Source organism: Bos javanicus, chromosome 29 (assembly GCF_032452875.1).
Source record: "Bos javanicus breed banteng chromosome 29, ARS-OSU_banteng_1.0, whole genome shotgun sequence".
In the NCBI taxonomy this organism is placed as follows: Eukaryota; Metazoa; Chordata; class Mammalia; order Artiodactyla; family Bovidae; genus Bos; species Bos javanicus.
In genome coordinates, this window is record NC_083896.1 from 12,647,585 (window position 1) to 12,665,568 (window position 17,984).

A 17,984-nucleotide genomic window follows, 5' to 3' on the forward strand; every position below is an offset into this window, starting at 1 on the left:
AAGGAGATTAAGATTCTAGAATTTCATAGAGGGAAGGAGAACACAAAGAAAAGTGGCAGATATTTTGAAAGTGTGTTCAAATCTAATGTTCATTGATATTTCTATGGCAGTAAAAACATTTTTGCAGGGTACAAGAAAGAAGAAAATTCTACTCAACCTTATTAAAAATATATATATTTATTTATTCGGCTGCATCAAGTCTTAGCTGCCACACGTGGGATCTTAAATTGTGTCATGTAGGATCCTTTGTTGTGGGCTGTGGGCTCACTGCACCAAGGCATGTGGGATCTTAGTTCCCTAAACAGAGAGCGAACCCACATCCCCTGCACTGCAAAGGCGGATTTTTTAACAAAGGGACCACCAGAGAAGTCCCCTGCTCAATCTTTTTTTCTAGAGAGATGGTTTCTGTTTCAATAAATTAATCAGTCATTTTTAGTCCAAAGAAATGATAGTCCTCAGAAACTTCTCTGGTAGTGAATATGACACTGCTATGTAGCTAACATGACAGTGTCACATGAGAATTTCTTGTGAATTACCCTCAAATGTAATAATGTGTAAATGTCTGACATAAAAGAAATTATCACACTTGAGTTGAAAATTAAGTACCCTGTGTCCCATATAAGGTAGACTGATACCTCTCAGCATATCAGGAAAAATTTTACATTTTCATGTGCTTCCAATGAATAATTATTTTAACAGGCAAGTAACTCAACAGCTGCTGTTGCTGCTAAGTCACTTCAGTCGTGTCTGACTCTGTGTGACCCCATGGACGGCAGCCCACCAGGGTCCCCCGTCCCTGGGATTCTCCAGGCAAGAACACTGGAGTGGGTTGCCATTTCCTTCTCCAATGCATGAAAGTGAAAAGTGAAAGGGAAGTTGCTCAGTCATGTCTGACTCTTAGCGACCCCATGGACTGCAGCCTACCAGGCTCCTCCATCCATGGGAATTTCCAGGCAAGAGTGCTGGAATGGGGTGCCACTGCCTTCTCCAAAGTAACTCAACAGAAATTGTGTCAAAACTGAAGCAGGAATCATAACTTACCTTTATGCATAAGAGTTGATCCATTATTATCACGTTCATTAATATTAATTACTCCATCTTCTATTAATTTCTTAAGCATTTCCAAATCACCCTTAAAGGCAGCCACATGACCTGGAAATGCTAAATCTATGAATAAAAAAATTTAGTATTTCAGTAAACACAGGAATTCATTCTTTTTCCCTGCCTTAATCAGTCACATATTTCAGGTTTCAATATCATGAGAATGTTATATTAGAATTAGTTTAGTTGATGCAATGAAAAGTAATAAGATTATTATTATGTGCCTTTCCACCCCTTGGGATATCAAAAGGACTATACTGTACCAGAACTATTCCTGTCATCTCCCCTGTTTCTCTCAGGCCACCACAAAATACAAGGAGATGGTCATTTTCAACCTTTTGCATAAAGATATACTTGGTCTTGGGAGAAGGCAATAGCACCCCACTCCAGTACTCTTGCCTGGAAAATCCCATGGACAGGGGAGCCTGGTAGGCTGCAGTCCATGGGATCGCTGAGAGTTGGACACGACTGAGCGACTTCACTTTCACTTGTCACTTCATGCACTGGAGAAGGAAATGGCAACCCACTCCAGTGTTCTTGCCTGGAGAATCCCAGGGACAGGGGAGCCTGGTGGGCTGCCATCTATGGGGTCACACAGAGTCGGACACGACTAAAGCGACTTTGCAGCAGCAGCATACTTGGTCTCAAGTTCTCCATTTGCACAGACCATTTCGTTTATAAGGAAGTGATGAAAACAAAAGAAACTGGAAGCAGATAAAGTATATATGTGTGTGTATACATCTACAGGTGTGCATGCAACTGACCTGGCACCTAGCACATAGCAAATACTTAATAAAATGTTTTTAATGATAACCATTGCACACACTGGACCCTTACTGAATGTCAAGCTTGGCAGTAAGCACTTATAAGGACTGCCTCATTTTGCCCTCTTAACAACCTGCAACAGCTATTCTCAATTTTATGTATGGAAAGAAAACAACCTAGAATACTCAAAGATTATTTTTAAATGTACAAAGTTGAAAATATAGTAGCTGATTACCAGTCTTACTATAAAACTATAGTAATCAAAACTTTGTAGTATTGGTAAATAAATGGAATATCAATAAGACAGAATGCACAAACAAAATATGGGCCATCCACACAATGGAATACTACTAAGCAATAAAAAGTAATGAACTACTAATATACATAATACAAATGAATCTCAACAGACTTCCATTAGAAAACCCAAACTAATCTATAGTGACAGAAAACAAATCAGTGGTTGTGTAGGCCAGGGTGAAAGAAGGGATGAGAGGGTATGAAAAAATATTTGAGGTAATGAAAGTGCTTTGCATCTTGATTGTGATAGTGGTTTCATGATATATAGTAAAACTCAAACTGCATACTTTAAATATAGTTTATTGTACATAAATCATATTTTAATAAAGTTTTTTAAAAAAAAGGACATCATTTGTGAAAAAACAAGTCACAGTGTGAGAAAAAATATATCAGATAAAATTAATAAAAGATAGGTATCAGAACTATATAAAAGAACTCAAGTAATTTAGAAAAGGACAAACAACAATTCTACAGGCAATTCATAGAAAAGTAAACTAGAACAGCCAGTAACTTTATGAAACAATGTTCAACCTTATTAGTAATCAAAAAATGCAAATTAAAACACAAGTTAAACCTCTTCATACCCAACTAAGTGGCAAAAATTTTTAAGTCTGACAATACTGAATATTGTTCGCCTAAATTCTCACCAAACATTGCTGATGAGAGTGTAAATTATTACAACCACTTTGATGAAGAATGCAGCATTTATACCTATTTATACTGAAGATGGGCGTATCCCACCAAACAAAGCCTAAAGTAGAATTTCCCAAGTGTTTACCAAGGCAGAGCTCTCAACTCTCAGTCTTCAGAGTAGACAGGCAGTACACCTCAAGAAGTCTCACCCACTGGCACCAGTGTGCCACCCAAGTATCATCTTCAGTGTAGGCTATGTGTGCAAAAGGTAGGGAGGCACTTCCCTAAAGAATATCTTGCACATGCACACAAGGACACTTTTAAGAATATTCATCACCACATGGATTGTAACACTGAAAACTGTAAACAATCTAAATATCAAACTGGAGAATGGAATAATTATGTTTTTATTAAATGCCATACTACACAAAAACTAAAAAGAATAAACTAGAATACATCCATCTGTCTAATAAGCCTCAAAAAATCATCAGATCAGATCAGTCGCTCAGTCGTGTCCGACTCTTTGCGACCCCATGAATCACAGCACGCCAGGCCTCCCTGTCCATCACCAACTCCCGGAGTTCACCCAGACTCACGTCCATCGAGTCAGTGATGCCATCCAGCCATCTCATCCTCTGTCGTCCCCTTCTCCTCTTGCCCTCAATCCCTCCCAGCATCAGGGTCTTTTCAAATGAGTCAGCTCTTCACATGAGGTGGCCAAAGTACTGGAGTCTCAGCTTTAGCATCATTCCTTCCAAAGAAATCCCAGGGCTGATCTCCTTCAGAATGGACTGGTTGGATCTCCTTGCAGTCCAAGGGACTCTCAAGAGTCTTCTCCAACACCACAGTTCAAAAGCATCAATTCTTCGGCGCTCAGCCTTCTTCACAGTCCAACTCTCACATCCATACATGACCACAGGAAAAACCATAGCCTTGACTAGATGAACCTTTGTTAGCAAAGTAACGTCTCTGCTTTTGAATATGCTATCTAGGTTGCTCTTAACTTCCCTTCCAAAAAATCATAACATTTGGCAAAAAAAAGTCAGAGAAGAATACATACTGTTTTATGCCATTTTTATAAAGTTTTAAAAGAAGTTTCAGGGACTTCCCTGGTGGTGGTTAAGAATCCACCTGCCAATCCCGGGGACATAGGTTCATCCCTGGTCCAGGAAGATCGCACATGCTGTGGAGCAAGCCCGTGCGTCACAACTGCTGAGGCTGTGCTCTAGAGCCTTTGAACCGCAACTACTGAGCCGTCATGCTGCAACTACGCACGCCCGTGCACCCAGAGCCCAGTGCCCTGCAACAGAAGAAGCCCTTGCGCTGCACTGAAGAGTGGCCCCAGCTCGTCACAATTAGAAAAAGCCTGCGCACAGCAACAAAGATCCAGAGCGGCCAAAAATCAATCAATCAATCAATCTTAAAAAAAAAAGTTTCAAAGACTACTAGTTGTCCACTAAAACCTCCTTCCTTTCATAGCAACAAGAGTTGTAGCAGAGCTGAGGGTTCTCAGCTGGTTACTGAATTCTCCAGGCTTCCCCACGGCTGAGTGTGGCCATGTGACTGACTAACCTCTTGCCAACAGGAGGTTAAAAAAAGTGATGACTGCAAATTAGACTTTGAAAATCCTAGCTTATACTTTGTTCTCTCCCCACCTCCTGCTGGATTAGCAACACCTAGAGAGAGAGCTGGTTAGGATGACAACAGGTCTCTGATTGACTACACAGAACAAGATTCACTCTCCAACTGAAGCTATCCCATAAAAGAAATAAACTTCTATATCATTTAAGCTGTTGAATTTTAGGATTTCTCATTAGTTACAACAGTTTAGTTCCCTACTCTAAAAATTCACAAAATGATACTGCATATTTTTGTGAGTACATATATACTAAATATAAAACCACAGAATGGAATTATAAATCTAAAACAATGGTTACCTCTGAGGATGGAGAAAAGGGAATGAATGGTACTGAAACAGAAAACTTCAAGTATATCTAACCTAATATTTTATTCTTAAATCTAGTGGTATAAAGGATGTTCATTATGTTAATCTCTCTCTATATATATATCTGCTTAAAATATTTCATACAAAGAAGAGAATCTGGATGAATTGTGTGAACAATGATATGCAATATATTTTAATATAATATTTGCCTTATAACTCCTTTCCTTTTCTTCTCTATTCTGCTTTTTAAATGCTAAAACACTTCAGACTTATTACTTACTTTCTTGATCTGTTGGATCATTTCCTTCATACTCAGACCCCCGGATAAACTGTAAAATGTTCTGCTTGAAGAACCTCTGGGCCAGGTCCAATACATTTTCTCCATTATCATTGAAGGCTTTCAAACCTTGGGAAGCACTGCTCATTCTACTGAGTAGGAATTTAAAACAGTGAAGGTGGCCTTCCATGGCTGCTAAGTGAACTAGAGGTGAGAGGGAAAATAACAATTTAATTTTAGATTGACAATAAAATAACTTGAAAAAAGAAATAACATATTAATTCTAGTTCTCCTAGGGAGATGACTATCCTTACTCTAAATAACGGGGCTTCCCAGGTGGCACAGTGATAAAGAATCCATCTACCACCTTCCCTGGGTTGGGAAGATCCCCCAGAGAAGGGCATGGCAACCCACTCCAGTATTCTTGCCTCAAGAATTTCATGGACAGAGGAGCCTGGTGGGCTACAGTCCATGAGGTTGCAAAGAGTCAGACACCTGAGCATGCACACACACACACTCTTATATAACAGAGATGTACTCTGGACGCAAGGATGAAAGTGAAAGTGAAGTTGCTCAGTCATGTCCGACTCTTTGTGACCCCATGGACTGTAGCCTAACAGGCTCCTCTGTCCATGGGATTTTCCAGGCAATAGTACTCAAGTGGATTGCCATTTCCTTCTCCAGGGGATCTTCCCCACCCAGGGATCAAACCCGGGTCTCCCGAATTGTAGACAGATGCTTTACCGTCTGAGCCACCAGGGAAGTCAAGGATCACAGACCGTTTTTTCAGCATACTTATCCTTAGGTAGCCTCCAAGTCAGGCCACAGCAGTAGGCTTAATGGTTGAACAGTTACACTTACTGTGAACTAGAAAAGCTAAATAAAGGTCACCAAAGCGCAGATCTGAAAAAATTTTCATGGAAAGCGAAATCCAAACTGTGCAGCTTATATGAGAAAAAAACCTTTCTATATATTATTATCAGTCATGTCCGACTCTTTGCGACCCCATGGACTGCAGCACACCAGGCCTCCTTGTCCATCACCAGCTCCCGGAGTTTACTCAAACTCACGTCCATTTGAGTCAGTGATGCCATCCAACCATCTTATCCTCTGTCATCCCTTTCTCCCACCACCAGGGAAGTCCTCTATGTAATATAGGTGATAGGTGGGTTATCTCAATATTTTGGAAAAAAGTGGAAGAAATAAACCAAAATAGTCATTATGCAAATAGGGGTAATGTTATTTTTATCACTATGCATTTTGTCATTTTCTATAAATATTACTTTTATTATAAACAAGAAAACTGGATCAAAACTGCAATCTATTCACACAAACTATCTCACCCATTCCTTCTCTTAAATTCTTGAAAACAATAGGAAAGATATTTCTTAAAGCCATAATGACAAGAAAAACAGACAAGAATACTGTGAACAGACAAAAAATGTTAAGGGGGCAGGGGGTGCTTCCCTGGTGGTCCAGTGGTTAAGAACCTGCCTTGCAATGCAGGGGACACAAGTTTTGATCCCTGGTCTAGAAAGATCCCACATGTCTCCAGGCAACTAAGCCCACCCAGCCTACAGGCCCTGCTCTACAACAGTAAGAAGCCCACGCACTGCAATGAAGACTCAGCACCATGAAAATAAACTGAAACTAAATAAATTTTAAAAAATGTTTAATGTTAAGGAATCCCTGAAAGAAAATATAATGAATTAGACTGGAGAGCCATACCCCAAAATCTGCAAAAATAAAGGAGTGGTTCTGAAGTACTACAAGCTTAGAGGCAATAATTACAAAGAACAGGAGAGCCTTTACACCTCTTGAGAAGTGACCATTGGGAAACAGTCCAATTCATGTATAAATCTTGGCTCTGGACAAATAGGGCAGTGCCCAAGTGACCAGAAAAACTCAGGAGAATCAATTAAGTAACAATATCCGAAAGACACTTCATTGGCACGTGCCACTGTACACTTTCTCAGCTGAACTTTCCATTAGAAAACTCCCCCTGAAAGTTCAGATTCCTCTAACTACTTATTCGTTGTATACACTGAAATGTATTATAGGAATTTCTAACTTTACAGGTCAAAAACTGAACTCCTTACCCTTTTTTACATACATACACAACTCTCCCCATCTCAGTTACTAGAAATGCTCTTCTTTCTGTGAAGCTCAGGCCAAAACCCTGAGTCCTGTTTCTGTCACTCCCCACATCTTATCAATCAGCAAATCTTACTGGCTCTATCTTTAAAAGATACACAAACCCCAATCACTTCTCACTATCTTTGCTGCCTCTACTATCTTTGCTGCTCTACTCTGGCTAAGAAATTGCAGCCTAAATTATAGCATCAAGCTCCTAAATGCTCATGCCCACACCCGCATTACAATCTAGTATTATGAACATACTAGCCAAAAATGATGCTCTTAAACAGATCACCTTTATGTAAAAATCCTTCAGTGGCTCCTGTTACCTCTCAACCTCATCATCTATTACTAACCTCCTCACTTCTGTTTGAACTATACTGACTTGGTGTTACTACTCACTGTTACACAAATATACCCAGGCACGACGCTGCCTCAAGAGCTTTACACTTGCTCAAGTTCTTCCTAAAATGTTTCTCCTCCAGGATATCAAGACCTGTTCTCTCAACTCCAAGTCTTCACTCAACTGTCAACTCTTCATGCAGGCTTCTCTCACCACCCTATTTTAACTTGATCCCTGTAACACTGTACTTCCCTTTGCAATTGAACCTAAACACATCCTTATTTAATATATGTTTTGTTCATTCAGTTCAGTTCAGTCACTCAGTCGTGTCCGACTCTTTGAGACCCCATGAATCGCAGCATGCCAGGCCTCCCTGTCCATCACAAACTCCCGGAGTTCACCCAAACCCATGTCCATTGAGTTGGTGATGCCATCCAACCATCTTATCCTCTGTCGTCCCCTTCTCCTCCTTCCCTCAATCTTTCTCAGCATCGGGGTCTTTTCAAATGAGTCAGCTCTTCACATGAGGTGGCCAAAGTATTGGAGTTTCAGCTTCAGCATCAGCCCTTCCAATGAACACCCAGGACTGATCTCCTTTAGGATGGACTGGTTGGGTCTCCTTGCAGTCCAAGGGACTCTCAAGAGTCTTCTCCAACAACACAGTTCAGAAGCATCAGTTCTTCAGTGCTCAGCTCTCTTCACAGTCCAACTCTCACATCCATACATGACCAATGGAAAAACCATAGCCTTGACTAGATGGACCTTTGTTGGCAAAGTAATGTCTCTGCTTTTTAATATGTTGTCTAGGTTGGTCATAACTTTACTTCAAAGGAGTAAGTGTCTTTTAATTTCATGGCTGCAATCACCATCTGCAGTGATTTTGGAGCCCAGAAAAATAAAATCAGCCACTGTTTCCACCGTTTCCCCATCTTTTTGTCATGAAGTGATGGCACCAGATGCCATGATCTTAGTTTTCTGAATGTTGAGCCTTAAGCCAACTCTTTCACTCTGCTCTTTCACTTTCATCAAGAGGCTCTTTAGTTCTTCCTCACTTTCTGCCATAAGGGTGGTGTCATCTGCATATCTGAGGTTATTGATATTTCTCCCAGCAATCTTGATTCCAGCTTGTGCTTCATCCAGCCCAGCATTTCTCATGATGTACTCTGCATATAAGTTACATAAGCAGGGTGACAATATACAGCCTTGACGTACTCCTTTTCCTATTTGGAACCAGTCTGTTGTTCCATGTCCAGTTCTAACTGTTGCTTCCTGACCTACATATAGGTTTCTCAGGAGGCAGGTCAGGTGGTCTGGTATTCCCATCTCTTTCAGAATTTTCCACAGTTGATTGTGATCCACGCAGTCAAAGGCTTTGGCGTAGTCAATAATGCAGAAATAGATGTTTTCATGGAACTCTCTTGCTTTTTCCATGATCCAGCAGATGTTCCCAATTTGATCTCTGGTTCCTCTGCCTTTTCTAAAACCAGCTTGAACATCTGGAAGTTCACAGTTCACGTATTGCTGAAGCCTAGCTTGGAGAATTTTAAGCATCACTTTACTAGCGTGTGAGATGAGTGCAATTGTGCAGTAGTCTGAGCATTCTTTGGCATTGCCTTTCTTTATTCATTTTTATTATTATTATTAATAATAATTACCCCCTTACCACCATACAAAGGCAGACACTTTTGTCTGTTTTATTTGCAGTGATATCCACAGCACCTAGGGACTGATGGACAGATGCTTTAAAAATAAATTTTGAATTAATAATTTTTAAGAGAGAGATCTGAATATAAGCAGTATAGTCCTGAGGCCACATTCTTAACCTCTACATTATACTATTAAAAATATACTATAAATGGTTATAAAATAATTATACATTTTTTAGAATGTATAGTTTTAAAGAAATAAAAGTTGAATGTTTTTTCAATGAGCAGTGAACAATAGACGAACGAAGTGATCAGGCAAATTCAATAAAGTACTAAATAAAAATGAAACCGCCCCTTACCTTGCATTACAGAAAGGTCGGTGATAGGTGGGCTGGAGATTTAAACGTAAAATGAAATAATAAAATTCCTAGAAGATACTATAAGAGTATCCTTGGGAATTCCCTGATGACCCAGTGGTTAGGACTCCACGTTTTCACTGCAGAGCCCAGATTTAACCCCTGGTCAGGGAACTGAGACACCTCAAGCCGTGCAGTGTTGCCAAGGGAGGAAAATTTACACACACACACACACATGCGCACACACACAAAAGAGTGTCTTCACCTAGTAGGAAAAGACTTTTTAATAAGATTCAGAAAACGCTAACCATAAAGGAAGAGCTTATTAAACATTAAAATTAAAATTTCTATTCATCGAAAGATATCTCAAAAGAATGAAAAGGCAAGACATAGAAAAGATAGTTAAATGGGAAAGATAGTTGCAACGCCTGTGACAAAGAGCTTGCATCTAGCATATATAAAGACCCCTATAATTCAATTAGAAAAAAGACAGTTTAATAAAAAAAAAAATGCAGAAGTTTCACACTGGTATTTCACAGAAGAAAATAACTAAACAGCCATTAAACATATGAAAAGATGTTCTACATCCCTAGTCATCAGGGAAAATACAAATTAAAACCACAAAAATATATTACTACATACTCAAAAGAATGACTAAAACCAAATAAATAAATACATTTTTAAAAAAAAATGTTCATGTCAAATATATTTTACTACCTCAGTTTTGTTAGGAACTATTAGAATGATGACAGTTTAAACTTCTTAAACATGATTCAAACATTTGAAAAGTTTATATTAATGAAAAGTCAAAATGTTTGCTTTTGCAAATACCTGGAAGGTTTCCGTTGTAGTCCACGTCCTCTACACTACATCCCCATTTCACGAGAAGCTGCAAACAGCCAAGCCGCCCATGAAAAGCTGCATAGTGCACAGGTTTCCACTCTCTCTTATCAGTCACGCTGGGATCCTAGAGATAACATTCACAAGGACTCAGTTTCTTCCCATTTTGCAGCAAAAACACTAAGTCTAGCAGCTTAATTCTACAAATGAGAACAAGAAGCTGTTATTAAAACTGTAAGGCAAACACTAAATATAACAGAAATGTTTACTGCAACCACTGATTTGAACATATGAGCTAAAATAAAATACTAATGATATTTTAAAATCTTTTTAAAAAGATTATAACTTGCCACGTAGAAACTGTTTCTAAAAAGGTACTTAACTAGTCATTTTACAGGTCACAAGTTCCTGACCAACAAAATGAAAGATGGATTCAAATAATCAAATCATATCTTGGGAATGTAATCCAAGAGTTAATGAAAAATATTTAATTCTTATAAGAAGTTATTTTTTATAACCACTGCAATTTTAAAAATAAATATTACAATAAATGAAATTTTTGGAGATATAAATCACTTTGTAAATTAGTTCATGAACTAAGAGTTACAAAAGAAACATGGGTAAACACATATCAATTCAAAAAGGTTACAATTGCTGGTTAAGATGTGTTTGAAAGCCTCAAAATCTTCCCTGGTAAACTCTGAACTCATATGAAGGACCTATGGCCTCTGAAATATTTTGTACCACTAAGCTGTTTTTTTTTGTTGCTGAAGATTTAATTAAATTATTGCTCCCATGTTTAAGGATGGGAAAGTTAAAAAGAGAGATCAAATTATGTCCAGAGTCTTATGAAGGATATAAAAAGTCAGGAAGAGATAACCAGACTACCAAATGTTAGTCCATCTATATGATTATACATTCTCACATATTAACAGGAACACCTCACCACTCCACTTCGGAGCATTATTTGTAAAGTGAAAGAATGTCCATGTGTTGCAGCAAGGTGTAAAGGAGTGCATCCACGATCATCTTGAGCTGCCAGGTTGGCTCCATTGATTATAAGAGCCTGAAGGCAGAGAAATAAGAAGGAATGTATGTGAACACAGACGCTAAATCATGCAGATGCAGATTATTTAAAGGCAAGCAATTTATTAATATATAGCTAAGCTATTACATAACTTTTTTTCATGTGTGCTACACGCAAAGTCTAAGAAATTCTTAGCCAGTCCTAAGAAAAAGCTTGAAATCCTTTTTAAGATTACCTAGGAGACACTCATAACTGATTTCACATTTTGATTTGAGTATGTACATATACTCATATACGGAGAAGGCAATGGCACCCCACTCTAGGACTCTTGCCTGGAAAATCCCATGGATGGAGGAGCCTGGAAGGCTGCAGTCCATGGGGTCGCTGAGGGTCAGACATGACTGAGCGACTTCACTTTCACTTTTCACTTTCATGCACTGGAGAAGGAAATGGCAACCCACTCCAGTGTTCTTGCCTGGAGAATCCCAGGGACGGGGCATCCTGGTGGGCTGCCGTCTCTGGGGTCGCACAGAGTCGGACACGACTGAAGTGACTCAGCAGCAGGTACATATAATTCATAAATTTTTCATGAGCACAGATTAAAATTAACTTAAATAATTTAATGCTAAGCTAATAAAACTGAAATTTAAACTTCCTCTATTCCAAAAGCAGGATCTTTTATTAACTGGGTTTTTAATATAATAAAAGGACTTCACTATTAAAGTGACCAGTTCTAAGCTCCAAATCAAACTTCTAACTGCATCTGAGGAGATTCCATATGAATTTACACTTGGCCCAGTTTCTATATATGGGTTATGGAATATACACAACATGTCCCTCTATATAATATACAGAGTAATTAGTTTAAAAAATTATTAGCTAGCATTTTTCAATTTTATCTCCCTCAGACCTTTTTCTTTTCTAACCAGCCTATATTTACCAGTATCTCAGCTAAAGTTTACTTAGTCATAATTCCTACCAAGAGTTTTAGGAAGAATAGTTTCCATGATTTTGGCTGACTCTCATTAACAGACCAGTCAATAATCATCACAAACCACATACCAAGGGCTTACTACGTCACTACAAAGAATATGAAGATGTACTAACTTAGGGAATTAGGATATATGTAGAGACAAAGATAATCAACTATACAAAGCAGTCCTTAGTAAGTAAATGCACAGCACAGTACCCAAAAGCATCACAAAAGCTTCAAGAATGAAGAGATCACTTTGAGGAAGAAAAGGACAATCAAGACAGAGAGAATGGCTTAAACGAGTGCTTAGGGGAAGGCAAGCATCAAGTAAAACTTCATTTGACCTTGATACCCCCTTAAGTTACTACTGTATTTGTACCTTCTTTCCATTGCCTACTTTTCAAATTAACACCTCAGTGCCTGAATGTAAAGTCCACCTACAAACCGGATGCTATCTCTATCATTCCAGAAATATAGCCAACCTCCCACTATAGAGTTCTCCAATTCAATGGCATTTCCTTAAGTGTTGTTCCTTTTAGTTTTATTCTGTAACTGATACACTACCTGACTTCTTCAGCTTCTTCCTTCATTTGCAGTCGATGCATCCTGGCTCTCTATCTCTCTTTCTCCTCTGAATTCTTTACTCATTTCACTACTTGCTTCCATCCCCACTAGAAACATGCTTCAAAACTCAATTCTCCAGACACTCTTCTCTAAGCTTTATTTCTCCTGAAATCTTGCTCCCCAGTGCCCTTTTCAACCGCCTAGACCATCTGTACCTGAATGACTGACTGGCACCTTAAACTCAACATGGGCCAAATTGAACTCAACATCCTTCCTCCCAAATCTCCTCTTCCTCTCAGATGTCCCTATCTATAGTGCCATAATTATCCGTCATTCTGACTCAAAACCTTACAGTCTCACTATACTTTGTCAGTGCTTACTTTGTAAGATGTTTTAAATAATTTTGTTTCTCATTGCAACCAACTAATCTTATCCTCTACGGTTAGTGATTATACCAAAAGTCTCCTGATTTTCTTGCTTCCAAACTATTCATTCTAGATAATCCTGGATGCATCTTGCTAAAATAACTTCCTAAAATACTGTTTTCATTACCACATTTCCCTGTTAACATACATGTGCATGTGTGTAATATGTGCATATATATATATGCACATATATATACACACATATAAAAGTCTCTTTCCTATACAAATGAATCTTTATTCTATTACTAAGACATTTTACAAATCTGGCTTATCTAAACTTAGTTCAGAACAGTTCACATAACAAACCATCTACACTCAGTCAAACTCATACAATAGTATATTCCTTGAACACACCACACTTTTCCAATTCAAAGATTTCACACAGAATTATAGCATAGATGTTAATAGGACAAAGTCTGAATTCAAACTTCGGCTTTTTCACTAACATAGGCAACATACTTAACTCTGAATCTGTTTCCTAATTTACATGAAAGGAAACTCAAAACACCATTGTATTAAATTAAGTGATGCATGGGAGACTGTGATTGACAAAAAGTGTTTGATAAATTTAATCACTATTTTTCTTTTCACATTCCCTACATATAATGCTTCCTCACAAATTATCTTCTTAAAATCAACTCATTCTTTTAGGATTAGCTGAAGTTTCATTTGGAAGTTTCATTCCCTCCATTTATGACTCCTCTATCTCAAGTTCTACAGTTCTTCTCATCTATACTTTCATGAGAATCTTACTCAAAGACTATGATGTGTACTGTTTTGTAACTCACTGAGTAAAGGTCCTGTCATTGCAAATAGAATCTCAGGCTTCTTACAGTTAGGGACTGTTTGCTTATACGATTTCGTATTCCTCCAAATTTCAATCCTTTCACTACATTTTTTTCAACCTACTTACTCCAATAAACTAGATCCTGACACATATTAATGTGTAACTCTAGCTAAGGAAATACATTAAATGAGGAATTTTAGGCATGGTAATCTGGACATGACTGTAACAGCCCTTAAAACAACCCAAACAGATAGCCAACTACTTTAGAGAGAAAATAATTTCAGATCTTAAACAATCTGTTTGAGTGATTTGTTTTGTTGTTGTTTAATCGCTCAGTCCTGTCAGACTTTTTGAGACCCCATGAACTATAGTCCGCCAGGCTCCTCTGTTCATGGAATTTCCCAGGTAAGAACACTGGTGTGGGCTGCGATTTCCTTCTCCAGAGGACTGTCTTAACCCAGGGACTGAACCTGCATATCCTGCATTAGCCGGTGGATTCTTTACCACTGAGCCACTAGGGAAGGAATTTCTAAAGCAATTAAATGTATTGACTTTTTAAAAAAGTAACCAAAGGTTTCCCTGGTGGCTCAGTGGTAAAGACTCTGCCTGCCAATGCAGGAGACATGGGTTCAATCCCTGATCCAGGAAGATCCCATGTGTCGTGGAGCAACTAAGCCCATGAGCCACAACTGCTAAGCCTGTGCTCTAGAGCCCGGGAGCCCCAACTATATAAGCCTGGGCACCCTAGAGCCTGTGCTCCCCAACAAGAGAGGCCACATCAACGAGAAGTCTGCATGCCGCAACCAGAGAGTAGTCCCCACTCGCTACGAGAAAAAAGCACATACAGCAATGAAGACCCAGGACAGCCATAAATAAATAAATAAAATTATAAGAAAAACAGAAAACATAACCAAGTTATTATTACCTGCATGCAAGCATCCTGTCCCCTGATAGCAGATATGTGAGCTGCCGTCCAGCCTCTTGCGGTTACTTGGGAGATATCAGCTCCATGCCAGAGGAGCCAATGAAGACACTACATTAAGAAAACAACCATGTTAACCATGTTAGCAGGATGTAACATTTTTATATCTTAGTCTATCATCATAAAATACTACATGGTTAACAACCATGTTAACCATGTTAGCAGGATGTAACATTTTTATATCTAACATGTTAACCATGTTAGATATAAAACATGTTAACATGTAAACATGCTAACATGTAAACATGCTAACATGTTAACCATGTTAGCAGGATGTAACATTTTTATATCTTAGTCTATCATCATAAAATACTACAGCCTGAGAAGCATCACAAATGAATGAGGGCGCAGGTATAAGAAAAACAAAAGCACAATCACAGTGATATGGTAGCCCACATCTGGCCTTACTGTTGGGTAAACAATACGGAGTGGTAGGAGAAGAGGAAAACTGGAGACCACCTTCCTTGTCCATAAGGTGAAATGCTACACTATCCCAGTCGGTTTTTGCACTGAATGAAACGCTGGTCCAAATCTTATGTTTGACCAATACTTTACAAGCCAAACAAAACATATCTGTGGTTAAATTCATTCAACAGCCACCAATTTACAACCTCTGCCATAGGTTTTGAAATGAGTCCAGAAAATTCTATATCAGAGCAAACACTGTTATTCTGAGAAGGCAATGACAAAAAACCATCCAAAAGAAAGAGAAATGCAAGAAGGCAAAGTGACTGTCTACAAAGGGTTTACAAAGAGCTGAAAAAAGAAGAGTAAGTGACAGGCAAGGGAGAAAAGGAAAGATATACCCAACTGAATGCAGAGTTGCAGAGAATAGTAAGGGGAGATAAGAAGGCCTTCTTAAATGAACAATGCAAAGAAAGAGAGGAAAACAATAAAATGGAGAAGATTAGAGATCTCTTCAAGAAAATTGGAGCCATCAACAAAACACTTCATGCAAGGATAGGCACGATAAAGGACAGAAATGATAAGGACCTAACAGAAGTAGAAAATATTAAGAAGAGGTGGCAAGAATACACAGAACTACAAAAAAGGCCTTAAACCCAGAAAACCACAATAGTGTAGTCACTCACCTAGACCCAGATATCCTGGAATGCGAAGTCAAGTGGGTCTTAGGAAGCAATATTACAAACAAAGCTAGTGGAGGTGACGGAATTTCAGCTGAGCTATTTCAAATTCTAAAAGATGATGCTGTTGAAGTGCTGCACTCAATATATCAGCACATTTGGAAAACTCAGCAGTGGCCATAGGACTGGAAAAGGTTAGTTGTCATTCCAATCCCAAAGAAGGACAATGCCAAAGAATGTTCAAACTACTGTACAAAAATTGAGCTCCTTTCATGTGCTAGTAGCTTAAAATCCTTCATGATAGGCTTCAGCAGTAGGGAACTGACAACTCCAGATGTACAAGCTAGATTTAGAAAAGGGAGAAGAACCAGAGATCAAATTGCCAACATCCATTGGATCATCAAAAAAGCAAGAAAGTTCCAGAAGAACATCTACTTCTACTTTATTAACTATGCCAAAGCCTTTGACTGTGTGGATCACAACAAACTGGAAAATTCTGAAAGAGATGCAAATACCAGACCACCTGACCTGCCTTCTGAGAAATCTGTATGCAGGTCAGGAAGCAACAGTTAGAAATGGACATGGAACAATAAACTGGTTCCAAATTGGGAAAGGACTACATCAAGGCTGTATATTGTCACCCTGCTTCTTTAACTTATATGCAGAGTACATCTTGAGAAATGCTGGGCTGGAGGAAGCACAAGCTGGAATCAAGATTGCTGGGAGAAATATCAATAACCTCAGATATGCAAATGACACCTTATGGCAGAAGAAGAACTAAAGAGCCTCTTGATGAAAGTGAAAGAGGAGAGTGAAAGAGTTGGCTTAAGGCTCAACATTCAGAAAACGAAGATTATGGCATCTGGTTCCATCACTTCATGGCAAACAGATGGGGAAACAGTGGCTGACTTTATTTTCTTGGGCTCCAAAATCACTGTGAATGAGGACTGCAGCCACAAAATTAAAAGACGCTTGTTCCTCGGAAGAAAAGTTATGACCAACCTAGGCAGCTTATTAAAAAGCAGAGACATTACTTTACCAACAAAGGCCCGTCTAGTCAAAGCTATGGTTTTTCCATTAGTCATGTATGGATGTGAGAGTTGGACTATAAAGCTGAGTGCCAAAGAACTGATGCTTTCAAACTGTGGAGTTGGAGAAGACTCCTCAGAGTCCCTTGGACTGTAAGGAGATCTAACCAGTCCATCCTAAAGGAAATCAGTCCTGAATATTCATTGGAAGGACTGATGCTGAAGCTGAAACTCCAATACTTCGGCCACGTGATGTGGAGAACTATCTCATTTGAAAACACCCTGATGCTGGGAAAGATTGAAGGCAGGAGAAGGGGACAACAGAGGATGAGATGGTTAGACAGCATCACCAATTCAATGGACATGAATGTGAGCAAACTCTAGGAGATAGTGAAGGACAGGGAAGCCTGGCTTGCTGCAGTCGATGAGATCAGAAAGAGTCAAACATGAGTTAGTGACTGAATAACAAAAGAAAATAAGTAGCATATTTAAAAAGGGGAGGGAGCCAAATAAATCTTAAGATCTTTTAAAATTAACTTAAGTGTCAACAAATACAGTACTAGAGGTCTGTGCCACATATAGTGTCACTGTCTTTATATTTTCAACTTTGTCATCTACCTTCAAGAAGTTTCTTTCTTGTGTCATTCAGATACACTGTCACATCAGTCATTATGATAAATCATTTTTTGGAAAGGGTAGTAACTTAGGTATCATCTGTCTATCACAGAGATTAATGGCTGATAAAATATAAGGGGGGTGGTGTTCAACCTCACT

General features: G+C 38.8%; 1 protein-coding gene across 12 annotated transcripts in view; it reads right to left on the reverse strand.

The window, feature by feature from the left end:
* The window catches only part of ANKRD42 (ankyrin repeat domain 42), a 68,374-nt gene that overhangs the window by 37,735 nt on the left and 12,655 nt on the right, over positions 1–17,984 (reverse strand). For 10 of the 12 annotated variants that reach the window (XR_009734496.1, XM_061406114.1, XM_061406115.1 and 7 more), the window contains 5 exons: positions 15,041–15,148; positions 11,286–11,405; positions 10,331–10,466; positions 5,022–5,222; positions 1,042–1,167 (listed from right to left, as the gene is read on the reverse strand). Coding sequence is in view for 11 of the 12 variants with exons in the window: in XM_061406114.1 (XP_061262098.1) it covers positions 1,042–1,167; positions 5,022–5,222; positions 10,331–10,466; positions 11,286–11,405; positions 15,041–15,148 (691 nt within the window). In the remaining variant the exon portion in view is untranslated. The remainder of the gene's footprint in view (positions 1–1,041; positions 1,168–5,021; positions 5,223–10,330; positions 10,467–11,285; positions 11,406–15,040; positions 15,149–17,984) is intronic. The other 2 variants (XM_061406116.1, XM_061406118.1) reach the window with 1 other exon arrangement.